The sequence below is a fragment of the Trematomus bernacchii genome, unplaced genomic scaffold (assembly GCF_902827165.1).
Source record: "Trematomus bernacchii unplaced genomic scaffold, fTreBer1.1, whole genome shotgun sequence".
NCBI lineage: Eukaryota > Metazoa > Chordata > Actinopteri > Perciformes > Nototheniidae > Trematomus > Trematomus bernacchii.
The window spans coordinates 76293-101377 of NW_022987729.1; the positions used below are offsets into that span (position 1 = coordinate 76293).

Sequence of the window (25085 nt, forward strand, 5' to 3'; positions counted from 1 at the left end):
TTCAGGTGTATATCAGTAGGTAGTGTCTCTACTTTAAAGAGTCCTCTCCTGCTGATGTTCAGGTGTATATCAGTATGTAGTGTCTCTACTTTAAAGAGTCCTCTCCTGCTGATGTTCAGGTGTATATCAGTATGTAGTGTCTCTACTTTAAAGAGTCCTCTCCTGCTGATGTTCAGGTGTATATCAGTATGTAGTGTCTCTACTTTAAAGAGTCCTCTCCTGCTGATGTTCAGGTGTATATCAGTATGTAGTGTCTCTACTTTAAAGAGTCCTCTCCTGCTGATGTTCAGGTGTATATCAGTATGTAGTGTCTCTACTTTAAAGAGTCCTCTCCTGCTGATGTTCAGGTGTATATCAGTATGTAGTGTCTCTACTTTAAAGAGTCCTCTCCTGCTGATGTTCAGGTGTATATCAGTATGTAGCGTCTCTACTTTAAAGAGTCCTCTCCTGCTGATGTTCAGGTGTATATCAGTATGTAGTGTCTCTACTTTAAAGAGTCCCTCTCCTGCTGATGTTCAGGTGTATATCAGTATGTAGCGTCTCTACTTTAAAGAGTCCTCTCCTGCTGATGTTCAGGTGTATATCAGTATGTAGTGTCTCTACTTTAAAGAGTCCTCTCCTGCTGATGTCCAGGTGTATATCAGTATGTAGCGTCTCTACTTTAAAGAGTCCTCTCCTGCTGATGTTCAGGTGTATATCAGTATGTAGTGTCTCTACTTTAAAGAGTCCTCTCCTGCTGATGTTCAGGTGTATATCAGTATGTAGTGTCTCTACTTTAAAGAGTCCTCTCCTGGTGATGTTCAGGTGTATATCAGTATGTAGTGTCTCTACTTTAAAGAGTCCTCTCCTGCTGATGTTCAGGTGTATATCAGTATGTAGTGTCTCTACTTTAAAGAGTCCTCTCCTGCTGATGTTCAGGTGTATATCAGTATGTAGTGTCTCTACTTTAAAGAGTCCTCTCCTGCTGATGTTCAGGTGTATATCAGTATGTAGCGTCTCTACTTTAAAGAGTCCTCTCCTGCTGATGTTCAGGTGTATATCAGTATGTAGTGTCTCTACTTTAAAGAGTCCTCTCCTGCTGATGTTCAGGTGTATATCAGTATGTAGCGTCTCTACTTTAAAGAGTCCTCTCCTGCTGATGTTCAGGTGTATATCAGTATGTAGTGTCTCTACTTTAAAGAGTCCTCTCCTACTGATGTTCAGGTGTATATCAGTATGTAGCGTCTCTACTTTAAAGAGTCCTCTCCTGCTGATGTTCAGGTGTATATCAGTATGTAGTGTCTCTACTTTAAAGAGTCCTCTCCTGCTGATGTTCAGGTGTATATCAGTATGTAGTGTCTCTACTTTAAAGAGTCCTCTCCTGGTGATGTTCAGGTGTATATCAGTATGTAGTGTCTCTACTTTAAAGAGTCCTCTCCTGCTGATGTTCAGGTGTATATCAGTATGTAGTATCTCTACTTTAAAGAGTCCTCTCCTGCTGATGTTCAGGTGTATATCAGTATGTAGTGTCTCTACTTTAAAGAGTCCTCTCCTGCTGATGTTCAGGTGTATATCAGTATGTAGTGTCTCTACTTTAAAGAGTCCTCTCCTGCTGATGTTCAGGTGTATATCAGTATGTAGTGTCTCTACTTTAAAGAGTCCTCTCCTGCTGATGTTCAGGTGTATATCAGTATGTAGTGTCTCTACTTTAAAGAGTCCTCTCCTGCTGATGTTCAGGTGTATATCAGTATGTAGTGTCTCTACTTTAAAGAGTCCTCTCCTGCTGATGTCAGGTGTATCTAGTGTCAGCTCAGGTGTTGTTAACAACAGGGAGTTTCCTGTCGAGCAGAATAAACACAATACAGCCGCCCGGGGACAAAACCCGCCCTGACACCTGATCCTCCATTATCCCCTTCTTCATCCCCTTCATCATCACCATCATTATCATCATCATCATCATCATCATCATCATCATCATCATCATGATGGTGAGCCCTCTTTACTTTTTGGTTAATGAAAACATGACCTTGTGTCTTCAGAGATCAGTCTCCTCTCTCTGTTGTTAGTACATGTTGTTACTCCCCTGGCGCCCCTAGACCAGGAGGGACCACATGTCACATGTCACATGTCACATGTCACATGTCACATGTGCAGTGTGATGTTAAGTGCAATACAGCGCCAGCAAAGCAGCATATGATGCTACACAGATCAATTCAACATTAACTAGTCAATTCAACAGGCGTCACTTTTCCTGAAGTAAACAAAGAGAGGCAACACCACCACAGAAGAAGAATGAGGCCTCTTTAATGACACATCGCTCAATCATTCATCCTCCTCATCGTCACGGAGTCTTTTTGTGAACATGAATAAACAAGGTTTGGTGAGTCAGGATGCCTTTTTTAAATTCTTCAGAAGGGAGGAACACACACACACATACACACACACACACACACACAGGTTTTAAAACACTTTCTCTGCAGACACACCTGAACCTGATCCTGATTGGTTCCTCCCCTGGTTCCTCCCCTGGCTTCTCCCCTGGCTCCTCCCCTGGCTCCTCCCCTGATTCCTCACCTGGGCGAGGCAGCTGTCGCCTCACCTGTTCTACCAGCTGCAGCTATAAGAAGAGCAGACGTCCTCCATCACACACACTCACACACACACTCTGCAGACATGGACTTCCTGGGAAACCTCGGTGGAAACACGGTCGCCAAAATGGTCGGAGAGAAGGCCGGTGAGTACATTATATAGAAATATATGTAGATAAACATAGCGAGGGAAATGCACCCTTTATTCAAATATATATGTATAATAAGGTAAACACACATCAATGTGGAGTGGAATAGCACTGATACAATATTACAAGTTATAATATTAATACAATTAAAATCGATGTAATGTTTTTTACAAATCTATATAATTGATATAGATTTGAACAAAGACACTAAATATACTCTACACACTATAGTGCAATGATAAATAATAATGATGTTAACCCTGTTATATAAATGTAAATATGGTGTTTATTATTATTATGATGAAACATGCAGAAGTCCGTTTTAGATCGAGGTTGAGAAATAATAAGAATAAGTGAGTTGTCTAAAATGTTAAATATATAAGTGTTGAGTGTTTGATGACGACTCATATCCTGTCAAAGTGGAGATACAGGGATTTTTCCAACTTTCCAATTTGTTGTGATCAAATATTCTATTACTGAATGAAAGCCTTGCAACCTGTTTCTATTTATTACCTTTCCTTAGAATTCAACAATTATCATTTAATTACATTTTTTTTTTTTTATGAATTGCTCTTTTTATTCCCAATTCTTTTCATACTTATTTATTTTGTTATAAAATAAAATGTTTTGCTTTTTTAGATTTTTAGATTTTTAATTTCACATTTATTTATATCTCTTTTTTTAAATTCGTCTTAATTTATCACATTATTTTAATTAAAAAATATATATATTGTTTTGGGGTATTTCCATGTTTTCTTTAATCATGCATTCATTCCTCTTTATGTATCTTGTGTTCTTAATGGTACCTCTTACCTGTGTTCGCTCTGCAGGGGACTTTGTGGAGGACATCGTGGAGAAAGCTATGGGTGGAGACAAGAAAGAGGACACTGAGGCAGATAAGGGGGGAGCGATCGGTCAACTGATGAACCTCGGAGGGGGAAAGAAAGACGAAGATAAGGGTTTGGGTCTCGACGACGCCCTCTCATTCGTTACGGGAAAAGACGACAAAAAAGACGACGGAGGAGGTGAGTCGATCTGAGTGTTTCTAAGATCCAGAGGTCTCTGATTTAAAGCAAGTTCCTCAGGTGGAGACTGGGTTTAACCGCTACGAGCTAATGGCTAACGGCTAATGGCTAAGGTTAGCTCAGCTTGTTTCTCTGATTACTGAAGATCCAGAGTTCACCTCCTCTCTGACTTAAAGCAGTAAAAACACAAAATAAAGAAGTTTTAGGTTAAAAGAAAATCAGGTTTTCGCTGGTGGAGACTGAGTTTAGCCGCTACGAGCTAACGGCTAACGTAAGCTCAGCTTGTTTCACTGATAACGTCACAAAACCAAAAGTTACCAAAAAACTGGGGTCATTTCCAGTTTGGCTGTAAAGACATCGTCTGCACTAACGCTCACAAGATGTTGCGTTACGTTAGCACACCACATTAGCCCTTCCAGATGTAAAGTGCATGTTAGCAGCAGCGCACCGTTAGCAAGCTAAATAAGGCTGACTCAGTTTGTTTTTAGTTTTGAGTTTTTCCTAATTTTAAAGGTGTTCCCTACTTTATGGGTTTTAAATAAAGATATTACACATCTTACAGGATTGTGCGGTCACTTTGAGGAGATCCCAGTGTTAGCTTGTTGTCCTGTTAGCATCATAGCTAAGCCAACAAGCTAACGTGTCTACAGACTGACCGTTAGCAAGCTTGCTATTTTCACCCTATTTTTTTATTTTGTGGGTGGGGAGGCTATCCTTAGCAGTTAGCTAGCGGTTAGCTACAGTTCATCAACCGGCCCTGCGATTCATCGCCAACCTCAGAAAACATCGGCCATGGATCTGACCACCTGTTAGCTCTAATATCTAATAATCTGTATTTGAACTAAAATGACTGGTTTTATAGGTGTTTTTGGTATGTTTTATAACTGTCTTTTCTGTCATGTTTTCAGGAGTTATGGGAGGCCTGGGAAAACTGACAGATATGTTCTAAAGGAAACCCTGCAGCCCTCCATCAGCCCTCCATCAGCCCTCCATCAGCCCTCCATCAGACCTCCATCAGACCTTACATCGGTGCTTTGACAGAAAGCTCAGCAGTCATCCTGAAACACCTCACTGGGGTTGAGGAGTGTTTAAATATGGAACCATTAAATGTAATTAAAGTAACTGTACAGTAAATGAGAGGCTGATGAATGCACGTGTTGTCGTTGTGTTACCTTTACTCAGGACATACGTTAAACTGTAACATTATTACATTTGGAAATTATTTGATAAAAATAAATCTCTATTGTCACCCAGATACGACCAGGATTGTTTGTCATCAATCCAATCAAATAAATGTATATTAAAACACCAGTTCACTGTCTCATTGGTGCTAACGGCGGCTAACGCTAATCAAACTGTTCTTCTGTTCTGTTTTATCTTCTTCCATTTTATATTCACAAACTACAGGTTAACATCTGATAGAGAGGCTACAGGTTTACATCTGATAGAGAGGTTACAGGTTAACATCTGATAGAGAGGTTACAGGTTAACATCTGATAGAGAGGTTACAGGTTAACATATGATAGAGAGGTTACAGGTTAACATATGATAGAGAGGTTACAGGTTAACATATGATAGAGAGGTTACAGGTTAACATCTGATAGAGAGGTTACAGGTTAACATCTGATAGAGAGGTTACAGGTTAACATATGATAGAGAGGTTACAGGTTAACATATGATAGAGAGGTTACAGGTTAACATCTGATAGAGAGGTTACAGGTTAACATATGATAGAGAGGTTACAGGTTAACATATGATAGAGAGGTTACAGGTTAACATCTGATAGAGAGGTTACAGGTTAACATCTGATAGAGAGGTTACAGGTTAACATCTGATAGAGAGGCTACAGGTTAACATCTGATAGAGAGGCTACAGGTTAACATCTGATAGAGAGGTTACAGGTTAACATCTGATAGAGAGGTTACAGGTTAACATCTGATAGAGAGGTTACAGGTTAACATATGATAGAGAGGTTACAGGTTAACATCTGATAGAGAGGTTACAGGTTAACATCTGATAGAGAGGTTACAGGTTAACATATGATAGAGAGGTTACAGGTTAACATATGATAGAGAGGTTACAGGTTAACATCTGATAGAGAGGTTACAGGTTAACATCTGATAGAGAGGTTACAGGTTAACATCTGATAGAGAGGCTACAGGTTAACATCTGATAGAGAGGCTACAGGTTAACATCTGATAGAGAGGTTACAGGTTAACATCTGATAGAGAGGCTACAGGTTAACATCTGATAGAGAGGCTACAGGTTAACATCTGATAGAGAGGCTACAGGTTAACATCTGATAGAGAGGCTACACACTACAGGTTAACATCTGATAGAGAGGCTACACACTACAGGTTAACATCTGATAGAGAGGCTACAGGTTAACATCTGATAGAGAGGTTACAGGTTAACATCTGATAGAGAGGTTACAGGTTAACATCTGATAGAGAGGGTACAGGTTAACATCTGATAGAGAGGCTACAGGTTAACATCTGATAGAGAGGTTACAGGTTAACATCTGATAGAGAGGGTACAGGTTAACATCTGATAGAGAGGGTACAGGTTAACATCTGATAGAGAGGCTACAGGTTAACATCTGATAGAGAGGCTACACACTACAGGTTAACATCTGATAGAGAGGCTACACACTACAGGTTAACATCTGATAGAGAGGCTACAGGTTTACATCTGATAGAGAGGTTACAGGTTAACATCTGATAGAGAGGTTACAGGTTAACATCTGATAGAGAGGCTACACACTACAGGTTAACATCTGATAGAGAGGCTACAGGTTTACATCTGATAGAGAGGTTACAGGTTAACATCTGATAGAGAGGTTACAGGTTAACATCTGATAGAGAGGCTACACACTACAGGTTAACATCTGATAGAGAGGCTACACACTACAGGTTAACATCTGATAGAGAGGCTACAGGTTTACATCTGATAGAGAGGTTACAGGTTAACATCTGATAGAGAGGTTACAGGTTAACATCTGATAGAGAGGGTACAGGTTAACATCTGATAGAGAGGCTACACACTACAGGTTAACATCTGATAGAGAGGCTACACACTACAGGTTAACATCTGATAGAGAGGCTACAGGTTCACATCTGATAGAGAGGCTACAGGTTCACATCTGATAGAGAGGTTACAGGTTAACATCTGATAGAGAGGCTACAGGTTCACATCTGATAGAGAGGCTACAGGTTAACATCTGATAGAGAGGCTACAGGTTAACATCTGATAGAGAGGCTACAGGTTAACATCTGATAGAGAGGTTACAGGTTAACATCTGATAGAGAGGCTACAGGTTAACATCTGATAGAGAGGCTACAGGTTAACATCTGATAGAGAGGCTACAGGTTTACATCTGATAGAGAGGTTACAGGTTAACATCTGATAGAGAGGTTACAGGTTAACATCTGATAGAGAGGCTACACACTACAGGTTAACATCTGATAGAGAGGCTACACACTACAGGTTAACATCTGATAGAGAGGCTACAGGTTCACATCTGATAGAGAGGCTACAGGTTAACATCTGATAGAGAGGCTACAGGTTCACATCTGATAGAGAGGCTACAGGTTAACATCTGATAGAGAGGCTACAGGTTCACATCTGATAGAGAGGTTACAGGTTAACATCTGATAGAGAGGCTACAGGTTCACATCTGATAGAGAGGCTACAGGTTAACATCTGATAGAGAGGCTACAGGTTAACATCTGATAGAGAGGCTACAGGTTAACATCTGATAGAGAGGTTACAGGTTAACATCTGATAGAGAGGCTACAGGTTAACATCTGATAGAGAGGCTACAGGTTAACATCTGATAGAGAGGCTACAGGTTTACATCTGATAGAGAGGTTACAGGTTAACATCTGATAGAGAGGTTACAGGTTAACATCTGATAGAGAGGTTACAGGTTAACATCTGATAGAGAGGCTACAGGTTAACATCTGATAGAGAGGCTACAGGTTAACATCTGATAGAGAGGTTACAGGTTAACATCTGATAGAGAGGCTACAGGTTAACATCTGATAGAGAGGCTACAGGTTAACATCTGATAGAGAGGCTACAGGTTTACATCTGATAGAGAGGTTACAGGTTAACATCTGATAGAGAGGTTACAGGTTAACATCTGATAGAGAGGCTACAGGTTTACATCTGATAGAGAGGTTACAGGTTAACATCTGATAGAGAGGTTACAGGTTAACATCTGATAGAGAGGCTACAGGTTAACATCTGATAGAGAGGCTACACACTACAGGTTAACATCTGATAGAGAGGCTACAGGTTTACATCTGATAGAGAGGTTACAGGTTAACATCTGATAGAGAGGCTACAGGTTAACATCTGATAGAGAGGTTACAGGTTAACATCTGATAGAGAGGTTACAGGTTAACATCTGATAGAGAGGTTACAGGTTAACATCTGATAGAGAGGCTACAGGTTAACATCTGATAGAGAGGCTACACACTACAGGTTAACATCTGATAGAGAGGCTACAGGTTTACATCTGATAGAGAGGTTACAGGTTAACATCTGATAGAGAGGTTACAGGTTAACATCTGATAGAGAGGTTACAGGTTAACATCTGATAGAGAGGCAATGAACTGTTCATTCAAATCAAATGGACCAACTGGAGATCAGAGATAATGAGATCCTTAAGAAGTGAGAGTAGTATCTGAAATATGAAGTACTCAGATCTTGTACTTGAGTAAAAGTAGAAGTACTCAGATCTTGTACTTGAGTAAAAGTAGAAGTACTCAGATCGTGTACTTGAGTAAAAGTAGAAGTACCAGAGTGTAGGAATACTCTGTTACAGTAAAAGTAGAAGTACTCAGATCGTGTACTTGAGTAAAAGTAGAAGTACTCAGATCGTGTACTTGAGTAAAAGTAGAAGTACCAGAGTGTAGGAATACTCTGTTACAGTCAAAGTAAAAGTACTCAGGTCTTGTATTTGAGTAAAAGTAGAAGTACTCAGATCTTGTACTTGAGTAAAAGTAGAAGTACTCAGATCGTGTACTTGAGTAAAAGTAGAAGTACCAGAGTGTAGGAATACTCTGTTACAGTCAAAGTAAAAGTACTCAGGTCTTGTATTTGAGTAAAAGTAGAAGTACCAGAGTGTAGGAATACTCTGTTACAGTAAAAGTCCTGCATTCAAAATGTTCCTCAAGTAAAAGTAGAAAAGTATTCTCATCAAAATATAGTGAAAGTAGCGACAGTAAAAGTAGTCATTGTGCAGATTGGTCCATTTCAGAATAATATATATATATGTTTTATAATGATTGATCATGAAAGTGTTCTCAAAGCTGGTAAAGGTGCAGCTAGTTTGAATGACTTTGTATACTGCAGGGTAGCTTGTGGATTTACTCCAGGTGGAACTAAAGTCTGATTTAACACTTGATTATATTTCACATCATTCATCCACATCTGTAAAGTAACTAAAGGGATTAAATACATGTAGTGGATTAAAGGTACACCATGTACCTCTGAACTGTAGTGGAGTAGAAGTCAGGGCCGTCCCTCCCTACAGGCCGATCATGCAGGCTGCATGGGGCCTCACATTGCACAGGGGGCCTCGGCTTATGAGCTCGGCTTGTGCGCAGTTCTCCGCGCACAACAACGACTTCTCCAAGCTTATACTTTTCTCCAGAGTGCCGTGGTTCATTGTTTATTAATGTGTTTCATTTAGCGACCGCTGCAGTGCTGGCTGCTCTTCCACGGGAGTTTATTCTCCCGTTAGCTCCGGGTTAGCTCACACGGCTCTAAAGTATTCACTGTCTGACTGTCACACAAGCAGCTGATACATATCCCCAGTTCCCCTTAAGTGAATGTGTGTCAGTCTGAATTGACGCTGTTTGGCATCACAACGCTGTTATGAAAGTTTCTCTGGTATAACATGGGTGATGTTAGCATAGCAACCGAAGCTAAACTGACTATCTTGACTACTTGTTGGAACAAATGATGTTGTGAAACAACAGTCAGAAGCGCTGAAAGAAGACTTTAAATGTCTGTTGGAAACTGTCAGCTCTCTAAATGCGGAGGTGTTCATCAGTGGCCCTCTACCGCCAGTCAGAAGAGGAGTGGAGAGATTCAGCAGACTGTTTGCATTGAACATGTGGCTTTCAGCTGCCTGCACTGACCATTCTGTCCATTTTATTGACAATTTTAACTTTTTCTGGGATCGCAGACATCTTTTTAAGGCAGATGGAGTTTGCCTGAACAAGTCAGGAGTGAAATTGTTTATCTCTAACATATTCAACTGCCTGCGTCAGCAATCTGTTCCCTCTGCCAAGGACAAGCGGCAAGAGGAATCAAAACAGGAGAAAGACACAACACATCGCGCAGAAAACCCTGAAGAAGTATCACTGCACCCGCCTGAGGAATGTTCTGATTATGGGAGACCTATGACACAAATGGAGGAGTCTCCACTGCCCGTCACCCCCCCTGTCAACGCCTTTGAGGATACTCTTCATTCATCCCCCAGCTCTCTCTACTCTCCGCTCACCCTTTCACCCTCGCCCTCCCCCCTGGAGTTCGATGACCGCATGAAGGCGATATGCAGGGTTGGCAGCATGTCCTTTACCCCCGCCCCTCAACGACGCCCACCAAAATCACCGAAGACAAGCCTACGTCAACCACCTCCCCCCCCTGGCAGCATGTCCTTTACCCCCGCCCTTCCACAACGCCCACCAAAATCACAGAAGCAGAGACGCGCACCGTCTCCCCCGTCTTCATCACCGTGCCTACGTCAACCACCTCCCCTCCCTTCAAGAAAGCATCTGCAGTCTCCGAAGCCTGATAAGGATGTGTGTGTACAAAACGCAACAAACTTTTACTGATATGTGCTGGGTCCAGGCTCAAGGGCATATGGCACTCTCAACTCTTTCCAGCACATGCCGGGGCCCTTCCTGCCTGTAGCTTTGCCGATATCTGTGTTGATAGGTAATAGATTAAGAGCGGTAAATCAGCTTAGAAACAGGAAGTGCTCAAACGTTTGTGTGAGGTTATCAAATTTAGCAGTGATTCCATGTCAGCCACAGCTTGTCACAACATTTTTTACTGATAGTGTATTTAACAAACTTAAACTAGCTTTATTAAATGTCAGGTCTTTGGCAGGAAAAACATTTTTAATCAATGATTTTATCACTGAGCACAATCTCGATTTTATGTTTTTAACGGAAACTTGGATTGAACAAAATAACAGTGCAGCTGTTCTTATCGAATCAACCCCTCCCAACTTTAGTTTTATGAGTCAGGAAAGAATGCATAAGAAAGGGGGTGGAGTTGCTATTTTGTTCAATGACTCCCTTCAATGCAGGAAGACATCTTATGGGGACTTTGCTTCTTTTGAATATGTGGCCCTTCAGCTGAAATGCTCCTCTCGAGCTCTGTTCCTAAATATCTATAGACCACCCAAATACTGTGCAAGCTTTTCTGATGACTTTACTGAACTGCTGTCTATAGTGTGTATTGACTTTGACCGTTTAGTCATTGTTGGTGATTTTAACATCCATGTTGACAACCCCCAGGACAGAGGGGCTAAAGAACTGTTTTGTGTTCTTGATAACTATGGACTGACTCAGCATGTGGCGGAGCCCACGCACAATAAGGGGCACACTCTGGACTTAATTATCTCAAAGGGTCTGAATATCTCAAAGGTTGTGGTGACTGATGTTGCACTCTCTGATCATTCCTGTGTTTTCTTTGAGAGCTCTATTTCTGTTCACAAAAATGTTCAGAAAGAGGTAACCACAAAGCGATATTTAACTGAAAATACTAGGGAAATGTTTACTCATAATTTCTCATCCACACTTGCCCCTGCTAACATCTCAGTAAATGAGCTAGTAGATCATTTTAATTCAAAAATTAAAAATGTTATAGATGCCATTGCTCCAACTAAGGTAAAGGAAGTGTCTGGGAAGAAAAGATCTCCATGGAGAAAGGCCATGACCGTGAGAACAGAAAAAAGAGAGTGTCGAAAAGCTGAACGCAGGTGGAGAAAAACAAATCTCCAGGTTCACTTTGAAATCTATAAAGAGAGACTTGGCCTTTATAATTTGGAATTGAAAAACGCACGACAGTCTTTCTTCTCTGACATCATTACCAAAAACAAAAACAACGCACGTGCCTTGTTTGCTACCGTCGACAGACTAACTAACCCCCCAGTGTCAGTAGCATCTGAATTTCTATCCACCAGGGCGTGCAATGATTTTGCCTCCTTCTTCACTGACAACATTCAGAAAATCAGACAAGCAGTCAGTGCCTCTACATCAGGTACAGCAAATGTTTTGTCCCTATGTCCACCTAATATCAATTCAAACACCATGACACAATTCCATCAGATTAATGGTAAAAACTTAGAGGACATTATTCAACTTCTGAAATCCTCCTCCTGCTGCCTTGATATTATTCCAACAGGATTTTTCAAAGATGTTTTTCCTTGCATGGCCTCAGATCTACTTCATATAGTAAACACATCTCTTCACTCAGGTATTTTTCCAGAGGCCCTGAAAACTGCAGTCATTAAACCGTTCTTAAAAAAGAATAATCTAGATGCCTCAGTAATGAACAATTACAGGCCAATATCAAACCTGCCATTTCTAGGTAAAATCATTGAAAAAGTTGTATTTCAACAGTTGAGTAACTTCTTGCATTTAAATAACTGTTTGGATGTGTTCCAGTCAGGATTTCGTCCAAACCACAGCACTGAGACTGCTCTTGTAAAGGTCTTCAATGACATCCACTTAAACACAGACAGTGGCAGAACTTCAGTGTTAGTATTATTAGATCTCAGTGCTGCATTTGACACTGTTGACCACAACATATTACTAGACCGACTAGAAAACTGGGTGGGACTTTCGGCAACAGTTCTAAATTGGTTTGAGTCCTACTTAAAGGACAGAAAAAACGTTGTTTCTATAGGTAAATACACATCTGAGTTGACAAATATGACGTGTGGGGTACCTCAAGGCTCCATCTTGGGGCCTCTTCTCTTTAACATCTACATGCTACCACTGGCTCAGATAATGAAAAACAACTAAATAAGTTACCATAGCTATGCGGATGACACACAAATTTACGTAACAATTTCACCAGGAGATTATGCTCCAATTCAAACACTGAGTAAGTGCATTGAACAAATCAATTACTGGATGTGTCAGAACTTTCTCCAATTAAACAAAGATAAAACTGAGGTAATGGTTTTTGGAGCCAAGGCAGAACGTATAAAAGTTAGCGCTGAGCTTCAGTCTGCAATGTTCAAAACAACAGATAAAGCCAGAAATCTAGGTGTAGTCATGGACTCTGACCTGAGTTTCAACAGTCACATTAAAACAGTTACTAAATCAGCCTACTATCACCTAAAGAACATATCTAGGATTAAAGGACTAATGTCACAGCAGGATTTGGAAAAACTTGTCCATGCTTTTATCTTCAGTAGACTGGACTACTGTAATGGTGTCTTTACAGGTCTCACTAAAACATCTATTAGAAAGCTGCAGCTGATTCAGAACGCCGCTGCTCGAGTCCTCACTAACACTAAGAAAGTGGATCAGTCCTGTTCTGAAGTCCTTACACTGGCTTCCTGTGTGTCAAAGAATAGATTTCAAAATATTGTTGCTGGTTTATAAAGCTTTGAATGGTTTAGGCCCAAAATACATGTCTGACCTACTGCTAAATTATGAACCATCCAGAACTCTCAGGTCTTCAGGGACTGGTCAGCTTTCTGTCCCCAGAGTCAGAACTAAACATGGAGAAGCAGCGTTCAGTTATTATGCTCCAAATATCTGGAACAAACTCCCAGAAACCTGCAGGTCCGCTGCAACTCTTACTACTTTTAAATCCAGGCTGAAGACTTTTCTTTTTGCCGCTGCTTTTAATTGAACTATTCACATCTTAAACTGCACTGTAACTTTTATCCATGTATTTTTTCTTTTAATGTTTATTTTATTATCTTTTCTTTTTAATGATTTTAAATGCCATTTTTAAAATGTCTTCCATTTTTGTAAAGCACTTTGAATTGCCTTGTGTTGAAAGGTGCTATATAAATAAACTTGCCTTGCCTTGCCTGCCTTGCCTGCCTTGCCTTGTTGTTGCTATCCTATTGTGGCATAATCTCACAATGTCGCTTGGGGCCCCAAGTTGGCCAGGGACGGCCCTGGTAAAAGTACACCATGTACCTCTGAACTGTAGTGGAGTAGAAGTACACAGTAGCATAACATGGAAATACTCAAGTAAAGTACAAGTACCTCAGAATTGTACTTAAGAACAGTACTTGAGTTAATGTACTTAGTTACTTTACACTCTGTGTGTCTCCATCTCCAGATTCCGGTCTGCTCTGATTGGTTTATAAATATACGTATACAGTATATGTAGAGAAAATAGTCTGAATATCCCAAAAAAAAGCTTCAATATTTCAAGAATACGTAGCATTATTAGCTTAGTCGGAAAATGACAAGAAATCTGAAAAAAAAGGGGAAACTTTAAATATAAAAAAAACAAAAAACAGAAAAGATGGAAGATTTAGAGAAATAGTAGGTACATTATTTTGACGGAAAAAAATGCAAGATTATATAAAAAATAATTTACTATTGGGATTTTATTTATAAAAAAGTCAGAATATTTTTAGAATTATTTTTAATGTATTTTATAAAAAAAAGTTTGATGACGAAAAATAATTTAAAAAATGTTGTAAAATGTTCAGATATTTTGTTACATTTCTTGGATAATATTTAGATAAAACACTAATATTTTTTATCTATATTCCCTGTTTTTTGTTTAGTTTATCTTTAAATTAGATAAAGAGACAAAAAGTCAGATTATTGTGAAAAGTTAGATTTTTGAATGACAGAAATTTAGATTCATTTTTTGTAATTCCAAATTATTTATCAATGTTTTCATTTTTATGATTAATAAATATCTTCTTTTAATTTTGTAACATTTCTGATTTAATTTCCTTTTTCTCCTGAAATATTTTAATATTAAAACATTTTTCTGAATATTCACTAATATTTTCCTGGTCTCTTTTTTTGTTTGTTTACTGAGACAATAAAAACATTTAAATAGGTCAACATTTTCAGAACATTCCCTTTACATTTACAATTAGTTTAACAAATTAAAATTTGTTTACTGATTTTACCATAGATAATTTCCTTGAATCAGATAGTGTGTCGTCATATATAAAGAGAGTGTGTGTGTGTGTGTGTGTGTGTGTGTGTGTGTGTGTGTGTGTGTGTGTGTGTGTGTGTGTGTGTGTGTGTGTGTGTGTGTGTGTGTGTGTGTGTGTGTGCAGGTGCAGGTGCAGCCGGTTCAGCAGGTTGAGCCTCTCAGACACACCTGAGGGAGGAGTCACCTGAGAGGGGCGTCGGCCTGAAACTCACCTGCAGAGACCATCACACACACACACACACACACACACACACACACACTGATTGACACACACACACTGATTGACACACACACACACACACACACTCAGAGCGGCAGGATGGCGACGAAGTGGATCGCAGAGAAAATGGGTGAGTGAGAGGATCAGGTGATCGTTTGTGTGTATGTGTGTGTGTATGTGTGTGTGTGTGTGTGTGTGTGTGTGTGTGTGTGTATGTGTGTGTGTGTGTGTGTGTGTGTGTGTGTGTGTGTGTGTGTGTGTGTGTGTGTGATTTGCATGCTGCGTCAGGAGGAGAGTGTGTTAGTTTCAAAATGAGAGACGCTTAAAAAAAAACTGGAAATACACATTTTATAAGTGGGTTTAATGTTTACATTATATTATGTGGACAAGGAGGCCCAGCAGCCATCTTTGTAGTCTTTCTGTGTCTCTTTGTAGTCTGTCTGTGTCTCTTTGTAGTCTGTCTGTGTCTCTCTGTAGTCTGTCTGTGTCTCTTTGTAGTCTGTCTGTGTCTCTCTGTAGTCTGTCTGTGTCTCTCTGTAGTCTGTCTGTGTCTCTATGTAGTCTGTGTCTCTTTGTAGTCTGTCTGTGTCTCTATGTAGTCTGTCTGTGTCTCTTTGTAGTCTGTCTGTGTCTCTATGTAGTCTGTCTGTGTCTCTCTGTAGTCTTTCTGTGTCTCTCTGTAGTCTGTCTGTGTCTCTATGTAGTCTGTGTCTCTTTGTAGTCTGTCTGTGTCTCTTTGTAGTCTTTCTGTGTCTCTTTGTAGTCTGTCTGTGTCTCTTTGTAGTCTGTCTGTGTCTCTCTGTAGTCTGTCTGTGTCTCTTTGTAGTCTGTCTGTGTCTCTTTGTAGTCTGTCTGTGTCTCTTTGTAGTCTGTCTGTGTCTCTTTGTAGTCTGTCTGTGTCTCTCTGTAGTCTGTCTGTGTCTCTTTGTAGTCTGTCTGTGTCTCTATGTAGTCTGTGTCTCTTTGTAGTCTGTCTGTGTCTCTTTGTAGTCTGTCTGTGTCTCTTTGTAGTCTGTGTGTGTCTCTTTGTAGTCTGTCTGTGTCTCTTTGTAGTCTGTCTGTGTCTCTCTGTAGTCTGTCTGTGTCTCTTTGTAGTCTGTGTCTCTTTGTAGTCTGTGTCTCTTTGTAGTCTGTGTCTCTCTGTAGTCTGTCTGTGTCTCTTTGTAGTCTGTCTGTGTCTCTTTGTAGTCTGTCTGTGTCTCTTTGTAGTCTGTGTCTCTTTGTAGTCTGTCTGTGTCTCTTTGTAGTCTGTCTGTGTCTCTCTGTAGTCTGTTTCCTGTGTCTTCTTTGTAGTCTGTCTGTGTCTCTTTGTAGTCTGTCTGTGTCTCTTTTGTAGTCGTCTGTGTCTCTTTGTAGTCTGTCTGTGTCTCTTTGTAGTCTGTCTGTGTCTCTTCTGTAGTCTGTCTGTGTCTCTTGTAGTAGTCTGTGTCCTTGTAGTCGTCTGTGTCTCTGTAGTCTGTCTGTGTCTCTTTGTAGTCTGTCTGTGTCTCTTTGTAGTCTGTGTCTCTTTGTAGTCTGTCTGTGTCTCTTTGTAGTCTGTCTGTGTCTCTCTGTAGTCTGTCTGTGTCTCTTTGTAGTCTGTCTGTGTCTCTTTGTAGTCTGTGTCTCTTTGTAGTCTGTCTGTGTCTCTCTGTAGTCTGTCTGTGTCTCTTTGTAGTCTGTCTGTGTCTCTTTGTAGTCTGTGTCTCTCTGTAGTCTGTCTGTGTCTCTTTGTAGTCTGTGTCTCTTTGTAGTCTGTCTGTGTCTCTTTGTAGTCTGTGTCTCTTTGTAGTCTGTCTGTGTCTCTTTGTAGTCTGTCTGTGTCTCTTTGTAGTCTTTCTGTGTCTCTTTGTAGTCTGTCTGTGTCTCTCTGTAGTCTGTGTCTCTTTGTAGTCTGTCTGTGTCTCTTTGTAGTCTGTGGTGTTCTTTGTAGTCTGTCTGTGTCTCTTTGTAGTCTGTCTGTGTTCTCTTCTGTAGTCTGTCTGTGTTCTCTCTGTAGTCTGTCTGTGTCTCTCTGTAGTCTGTCTGTGTCCTTTGTAGTCTGTCTGTGTCTCTTTGTAGTCTGTCTGTGTCTCTTTGTAGTCTGTCTGTGTCTCTTTGTAGTCTGTGTCTCTTTGTAGTCTGTCTGTGTCTCTTTGTAGTCTGTCTGTGTCTCTTTGTAGTCTGTCTGTGTCTCTCTGTAGTCTGTCTGTGTCTCTTTGTAGTCTGTGTCTCTTTGTAGTCTGTCTGTGTCTCTCTGTAGTCTGTCTGTGTCTCTCTGTAGTCTGTCTGTGTCTCTGTGTAGTCTGTCTGTGTCTCTTTGTAGTCTGTCTGTGTCTCTCTGTAGTCTGTCTGTGTCTCTTTGTAGTCTGTCTGTGTCTCTTTGTAGTCTGTCTGTGTCTCTTTGTAGTCTGTGTCTCTTTGTAGTCTGTCTGTGTCTCTTTGTAGTCTGTCTGTGTCTCTTTGTAGTCTGTCTGTGTCTCTTTGTAGTCTGTCTGTGTCTCTCTGTAGTCTGTCTGTGTCTCTCTGTAGTCTGTGTCTGTGTCTCTCTGTAGTCTGTCTGATTGTCTCTCTGTAGTCGGTGTCTCTCTGTAGTCTGTCGGTCTCTCTGTAGTCTGTCTGTGTCTCTTATGTAGTCTGTGTCTCTCTGTAGTCTGTCCTGTGTCTCTATGTAGTCTGTCTGTGTCTCTCTGTAGTCTGTCTGTGTCTCTCTGTAGTCTGTCTGTGTCTCTCTGTAGTCTGTCTGTGTCTCTATGTAGTCTGTGTCTCTCTGTAGTCTGTGTCTCTTTGTAGTCTGTGTCTCTTTGTAGTCTGTGTCTCTTTGTAGTCTGTCTGTGTCTCTATGTAGTCTGTGTCTCTTTGTAGTCTGTCTGTGTCTCTCTGTAGTCTGTCTGTGTCTCTATGTAGTCTGTGTCTTCTTTGTAGTCTTGTCTGTTCTCTTTGTAGTCTGTCTGTGTCTCTTTGTAGTCTTGTGTCTCGTTTGTAGTCTGTCTGTGTCTCTTTGTAGTCTGTCTGTGTCTCTTTGTAGTCTGTTGTTCTCTTTGTAGTCTGTCTGTGGTCTCCTGTAGTCTGTGTGTGTCTCTTTGTAGTCTGTCTGTGTCTCTTTGTAGTCTGTCTGTGTCTCTCTGTAGTCTGTCTGTGTCTCTTTGTAGTCTGTGTCTCTTTGTAGTCTGTGTCTCTTTGTAGTCTGTGTCTCTCTGTAGTCTGTCTGTGTCTCTTTGTAGTCTGTCTGTCTCTTTGTAGTCTGTGTCTCTTTGTAGTCTGTGTCTTTGTAGTCTGGTGTCTCTTTGTAGTCTGTCTGTGTGTAGTCTGTCTGTGTCTCTTTGTAGTCTGTCTGTGTCTCTTGTAGTCTGTCTGTGTCTCTTTGTAGTCTGTCTGTGTCTCTTTGTAGTCTGTCTGTGTCTCTTTGTAGTCTGTCTGTGTCTCTTTGTAGTCTGTCTGTGTGTCTCTTTGTAGTCTGTCTGTGTCTCTTTGTGGTCTGTCTGTGTCTCTTGTAGCTGTCTGTGTCTCTTTGTAGTCTGTCTGTGTCTCTATGTAGTCTGTCTGTGTCTCTTTGTAGTCTGTGTCTCTTTGTAGTCTGTCTGTGTCTCTCTGTAGTCTGTCTGTGTCTCTCTGTAGTCTGTCTGTGTCTCTTTGTAGTCTGTCTGTGTCTCTTTGTAGTCTGTCTGTGTCTCTCTGTAGTCTGTCTGTGTCTCTTTGTAGTCTGTCTGTGTCTCTTTGTAGTCTGTCTGTGTCTCTGTTGTAGTCTGTGTCTCTTTGTAGTCTGTCTGTGTCTCTTTGTAGTCTGTCTGTGTCTCTTTGTAGTCTGTCTGTGTCTCTTTGTAGTCTGTCTGTGTCTCTTTGTAGTCTGTGTCTCTTTGTAGTCTGTCTGTGTCTCTTTGTAGTCTGTCTGTGTCTCTTTGTAGTCTGTCTGTGTCTCTTTGTAGTCTGTGTCTCTTTGTAGTCTGTCTGTGTCTCTCTGTAGTCTGTCTGTGTCTCTTGTAGTCTGTCTGTGTCTTCTTTTGTCTGTCTGTGTCTCTCTGTAGTCTGTCTGTGTCTCTTTGTAGTCTGTCTGTGTCTCTTTGTAGTCTGTCTGTCTCTTTGTAGTATGCTGTCTCTTTGTATCTCTTTGTAGTCTGTGTGTGTCTCTTTGTAGTCTGTCGTGTCTCTTGTAGTCTGTCTGTGTCTCTCTGTTGTATGTCTGTGTCTCTGTAGTCTGTCTGTGTCTCTTTGTAGTCTGTCTGTGTCTTTGTAGTCTGTCTGTGTCTCTTGTAGTCTGTCTGTGTCTCTTGTAGTCTGTCTGTGTCTCTTTGTAGTCTGTGTCTCTTTGTAGTCTGTCTGTGTCTCTTTGTAGTCTGTCTGTGTCTCTTGTAGTCTGTCTGTGTCTTTTGTAGTCTGTCTGTGTCTCTTTGTTGTCTGTCTGTCCTCTGTAGTCTGTCTGTGTCTCTCTGTAGTCTGTCTGTGTCTCTCTGTAGTCTGTCTGTGTCTCTCTGTAGTCTGTCTGTGTCTCTTTGTAGTCTGTCTGTGTCTCTCTGTAGTCTGTCTGTGTCTCTTTGTAGTCTGTCTGTGTCTCTCTGTAGTCTGTCTGTGTCTCTCTGTAGTCTGTCTGTGTCTCTGTAGTCTGTCTGTGTCTCTCTGTAGTCTGTCTGTGTCTCTCTGTAGTCTGTCTGTGTCTCTTGTAGTCTGTCTGTGTCTCTTTGTAGTCTGTCTGTGTCTCTCTTGTAGTCTGTCATGTGTCTCTTTGTAGTCTGTCTGTGTCTCTCTGTAGTCTGTCTGTGTCTCTTTGTAGTCTGTCTGTGTCTCTCTGTAGTCTGTCTGTGTCTCTCGTAGTCTGTCTGTGTCATCTTTGTAGTCTGTCTGTGTCTCTTTGTAGTCTGTGTCCTCTTTGTAGTCTGTCTGTGTCTCTTTGTAGTCTGTCTGTGTCTCTTTGTAGTCTGTCTGTGTCTCTCTTGTAGTCTGTGTCTCTTTGTAGTCTGTCTGTGTCTCTTCTGTAGTCTGTCTGTGTCTCTTTGTTAGTCTGTCTGTGTCTCTTTGTAGTCTGTCTGTGTTCTCTTGTAGTCTGTCTGTGTCTCTTTGTAGTCTGTCTGTGTCTTTTGTAGTCTGTTCTGTGTCTCTCTGTAGTCTGTGTCTCTTTGTAGTCTGTCTGTGTCTCTTTGTAGTCTGTCTGTGTCTCTTTGTAGTCTGTCTGTGTCTCTTTGTAGTCTGTCTGTGTCTCTTTGTAGTCTGTCTGTGTCTCTCTGTAGTCTGTCTGTGTCTCTCTGTAGTCTGTCTGTGTCTCTTTGTAGTCTGTCTGTGTCTCTTTGTAGTCTGTCTGTGTCTCTTTGTAGTCTGTCTGTGTCTCTCTAAATGATTTTCCTATTGTCTTCTTGTAAAGAAAGAAACTGTTCAGTTTTTATAATCTGTATATTCTCCAGATCTAACGACTTTAATGAGCCAATCAGCTGCAGGTCCTTTAAGCTTCTTCAACATTTACTTTAGTGATCTTTTTCTGATCTAACCCACCGCTGTGCACCCCAGCATTACGGACATTAACACAGTTATTTCTTATATTACAAGCTTTCTGTTTAAATATGCTAACGAGGCTAATGCTAAGTGTTAGTGTTAGAGTAGAAATCTGCACAAACAGACAGAGATAATAAACTCTTCAATGTGGATTTGGATGATTTCTTTAAACTAGTCTGACACCATGTGGTATCCTGTGGTACCTCACTTTACATCTCCCTGTTTGCTGGCCATTTAAACCAGTAAAAAATAAAGTGTTTCTCTGGTGGAGACTGGACTTAGCCGCTACGAACTAACGGCTAACGTTAGCTCAGCTTGTTTCTCTCATAACTTCAGACCCAGACGTCCCATCACTAAAACCCTTCATCAGTTACAATATAGAGATTATAAGCACCAGGGTGTAAAAAGTGTTCGGTGAAAATGTGGATTAGAGCTGGATAAAAAGGCAGTTTCTGACAGAGCAAGATGCTACCATGACTTTGTATTAAACCCAAGAAAGCTAACAAACAAAAGTTACCAAAAAAAAAGTAAACTGGGTTCATTTCCAGTTTGGCTGTAAATACATCCTCTGCAAGATGTTGCGTAACATTAGCACACCACGTTAGCTTATAAGTACATGTCAGCATCAGTACACCGTTAGCAAGCTAAACACGGCTGATTAGATTAGTTTTCCTCCTCTTGTTGTTCCCTACACTTTGTGGGTTTTAAAGAAGGGTAGTTTTGCCATCACTCATAAACCAACCCAGTCTCACGGCATTTCGTGTTATAGTCATGAAATGTAATCTATTGATTCGTGTTCACCAACACCATTTCCCCCTTTTTTTCGTGTCATGGCACGAAACACACCACCAATAGAAATACCTTGCTTTTAAAATCGTTCTGTGTGACACGAAAAAAAGGTGAAAATGGTGTTGGTGAACCCGAATCAATAGATTACATTTCGTGACTATAACACGAAATGCCGTGAGACTGGGTTGCATAAACGTATTGTCCCATTAGCATCATAGCTAAGCCGACTAGCGCGTCTACTGACCGTTAGCAAGCTAGCTATCTTCCCTCAATAAAAACGTGTGATCTGTGGAGCTACAGCAGATCCTACGTGTGTTCAGTGTGAATACAATCATGTTGTGCCCTGCTGTGTCTCACTTTGTCCCTGTTTGCTGACGATATGGCCGTCTGTCCTGCAGGAGACATGGTGGAGGACGCCGTGAAGAAAGCGCTCGGTAAAGACGACGAGGACGAGGACAAAGATGACGAGGGAGGATTCTTCTCCAAGATCTTCGACAGAGACGACGACGAGGAGAAGAGGAGGAAGCTGCGAGAGAAGGAGAGGGAGAAGGAGAAGGAGGACGATAAAGGATTCTTCTCAAAGATCTTCCACCGTGGCGATGATGACGATGATGACGAAGGCCGCGAGAAGAAATCTGGGTTCTCTGGACTGTTCTGTGAGCTGGAAGGACCTCCGGGAGGAACCGGAGAACAGGGCGGAGGAACGAGCGTGGGGATCAACGACGGAGGTACGCTTCACTGATGATCAATTATATATAAATAACAGCTCTGAGACCAAAGCAGGGCGGGCAAACTCAAGGCCCTCCTCTTAGGAGGTGTTCTCATCAGATGCTCAGCAGCTACTGAGGAGAAATGGCAATGCAATTGTTCTGACCTGAGCTCCTCCAACAAGGCAACATATATAATAAAATACAACAATACAAATAAAAAATAGTACAAGAAGTCTACAGATGAGAGTAACACCTACATCACTTCCGGGCGAAAATTACGGCCCCGCCCACTTTTGGGGGAAAACAGAGCTGTTATTTGAACGGCGATCAATACAAATTCTGAAGTTTTTGCCAATCCGATCAGAAATGTTTGAAAACCGTGGATTTTCTGATCTTCAAAGAGCCCGGTTACGATGGCCAGTCAGGCAAACTATTACATTCAATCATTGGAAATCGACGATCAGGCTCGATATATGGTTAAATTAAAATCAGTAGGCGAGGCCGTAATTTCTCCAGCTGTTACTCTCATGAGCGAGGCGGGAAATAATAGTTTGATCACGCCAACAAGCTGCTGTGTCGTTTATTGCACCTCAAACATTAAAAAAGAAAGAAAGTGTATTGACCGCCATTCAAATGACAGCGTTGTTTTCCCCTAAAAGTGGGCGGGGCCGTCATTTTCGCCCAGAAGTGACGTAGGTGTTACTCTCATCTACGGACATCGATCGCCTACTGCTATCTTTAAAGGTAGGGTAGGTAAGTTTGAGAAACCGGCTCGAGATACACTTGTTATATTCCATGGAATGCTCTTAACATCCCGATAGCAATGAATATCTGAAGTGCTTTGACAAAAAATCCCTAAAAAACATCACCTGTGGAAGCTGTAGTACTGTAAAAAGCACGACCAATCATCTGAGCCGGCCCGGCTAAAATAACTGGATGGCCTACCTGCCTGTCAGCCTTCCATCTGTGCACAAACTTATCTCGTGCCCTCATTGGTCATGTGCGCGTTCGTGTGTGTTGGAGGAGGGGCTCTGTGAGGAAGTGGCAGATTTTCTCCGGTTGTGTATTTTCTAATTCTAGCGATCTCGAGCTGGTTTCTCAAACGTACCTACCCCACCTTTAACCATATATCGAGCCCGCTCGTCGATGTCCAATGATTTAATGTAATAGTTTGCCTGACTGGCCATCGTAACCGTGCTCTTTGAAGATCAACAAATCCACGGTTTTCAAATTTTTCTGATCATATTGGCAAAAACTTCAGAGTTTGTATTGACCGCCGTTCAAATGACAGCGTTGTTTTCCCCCAAAAGTGGGCGGAGCCGTAATTTTCAATAATGCATTAGTAATAATAATATAATTATATAATAAATAAAGGTTCATTATTAGACAAAATTGTTTTAATTTTTTTTTTTTAATGAGTAAGTCTAATTTATTCCTGTATTATTTTAATGATTAATAAATATGTCGTATATTTTGTAATATTATAAGATATTTTCAAACTTTTTCTGATTTTTCTTTGACTTTTTTCTGATTATTAATTAGATTTTAGAACTTTTTCAGAAAATGCACTAATATTTTCCTTCTTTATGTTTTATTGTGAAAATAAAACATAAAAAATAGGCCACAATTTTACACTTTTAATACATTAAATTGTTGATTAATCTCAAGTCATTGATTAATGAGGCGCTGGAAATATGATTTTTCTTTCAGTTGAATGGATGAATAAGTTTCAAACTAAATGTGATATTTGTGTGTTTTGCTTCAGACTTGCTGAGCGACCTGATGGAAGTGGCCGAGGAAACGTCTAAAGGGAACTGATCCTGAGAAGACGGATATATATTTAATGTTTAACGTACCTTTAACATCTTGTGTTTAAATATTATATTTGTTTGTTCAGATAAAAACTCCTGAGAGTCTAATTTCATTTCGTGGTTAGCGCAGCTTAGCATAAAGGATTAACATGTTAAAAATGTGTTTTAGTTATTCTGGTTTAGCACTTGCAGAATATTAACCGGCAGTTTTTCTGAATTTTGAGAAAAAAATCTGAGTTTTGAGAAAACAATTAAAAATTTGAGGAAAAAATCTGAAATGTGAGGAAAACACATTTGGGGAACAATTTAGAATAAATTCGGCATTTTGGAAAAAAAAAAGTCTGAATTCTAATAAAAGTCTGAATTCTGTAACATTTCTGAAAAGTCAGAATTGTGAGAAAAATGGGCGAATTTTGCCGAAAAATGTAAAATCTGTGAGATTTAATGAAAAAATCTGAAGTTTGAGAAAAAAGTCAAAACTTTGAGAAATGAAATATATCTCTCTGAGTGGAGTTGAAGCCCTTCACAACTGAATTCAAAGAGTGGGTCAGTTCCCTTTAGACGAGGAAACGTCTAAAGGGAACTGATCCTGAGGAAAATGTTTCGTCCCGCGTGTAACGTACCTTTAAATATTATATATGTTTGTGAAAAGAGGATTTGTTCATGGAGATCAAAACTCTTGAGTCTAGTTTAGGACGTGGTTAGCGCAGCTTAGCAAAAGAAAGAATGTTACATCTCATGTGTTCATTTTCACAGAAATGTAAAAGAAAGTGTGTTTTAGTTGTTCTGGTTTAGCACTAGCATGTCAACAGAAACAATCTGAGGTTTGAGGGAAAAAAGCAAACATTTGGGGAACAATTTAGAATAAATTCGGGATTTGGGGAAAAAAGTCAGAATGCTGTAAAACTTTTGAAAAGTCACAATTGTGAGAAAAATAGGCGAATTTTGAGATTTGCCGAAAATTGTAAAATTTGTGAGATTTTGAGAAAAAGTCAGAATTTTGAGAAAAAGTCAGAATTTTGAGAAATCAAATATATCTTTAAGTGGAGTTGAAGCCCTTCATAACTGAAATGAAAGAGTGGAGCGTGTGCAGCGGAGGAGGAGGAGGAGATATTTCTAAATAAAATGACTTTATAAAATGAAAAGCAGCCTCTTATTGTAGTTAGAAGAACAAAAGCAACATCTTTGAATACAATC

General features: G+C 40.5%; 1 protein-coding gene across 1 annotated transcript; it reads left to right on the plus strand.

Annotated features, from left to right (window-relative positions):
- The first annotated feature begins 15154 nt into the window (after positions 1 to 15154).
- On the plus strand, positions 15155 to 24146 carry LOC117494673 (probable serine/threonine-protein kinase DDB_G0267686). Its single transcript, XM_034145601.1, has 3 exons — positions 15155 to 15269; positions 21766 to 22095; positions 23843 to 24146. The coding sequence occupies exons 1-3, from the start codon at positions 15239 to 15241 to the stop codon at positions 23893 to 23895; spliced, it is 414 nt and encodes a 137-aa protein (XP_034001492.1). The 5' UTR covers positions 15155 to 15238; the 3' UTR covers positions 23896 to 24146.
- The last annotated feature ends 939 nt before the right edge of the window (positions 24147 to 25085 follow it).

Coding starts and splice junctions, on each gene's coding strand:
- LOC117494673 (XM_034145601.1), top strand. CDS start 15,239: ATGGCGACGAAGTGGATCGCAGAGAAAATGG. Junction 15,270..21,765: donor GTGGATCGCAGAGAAAATGG/GTGAGTGAGAGG, acceptor TCTGTCCTGCAG/GAGACATGGTGGAGGACGCC. Junction 22,096..23,842: donor CGTGGGGATCAACGACGGAG/GTACGCTTCACT, acceptor GTTTTGCTTCAG/ACTTGCTGAGCGACCTGATG.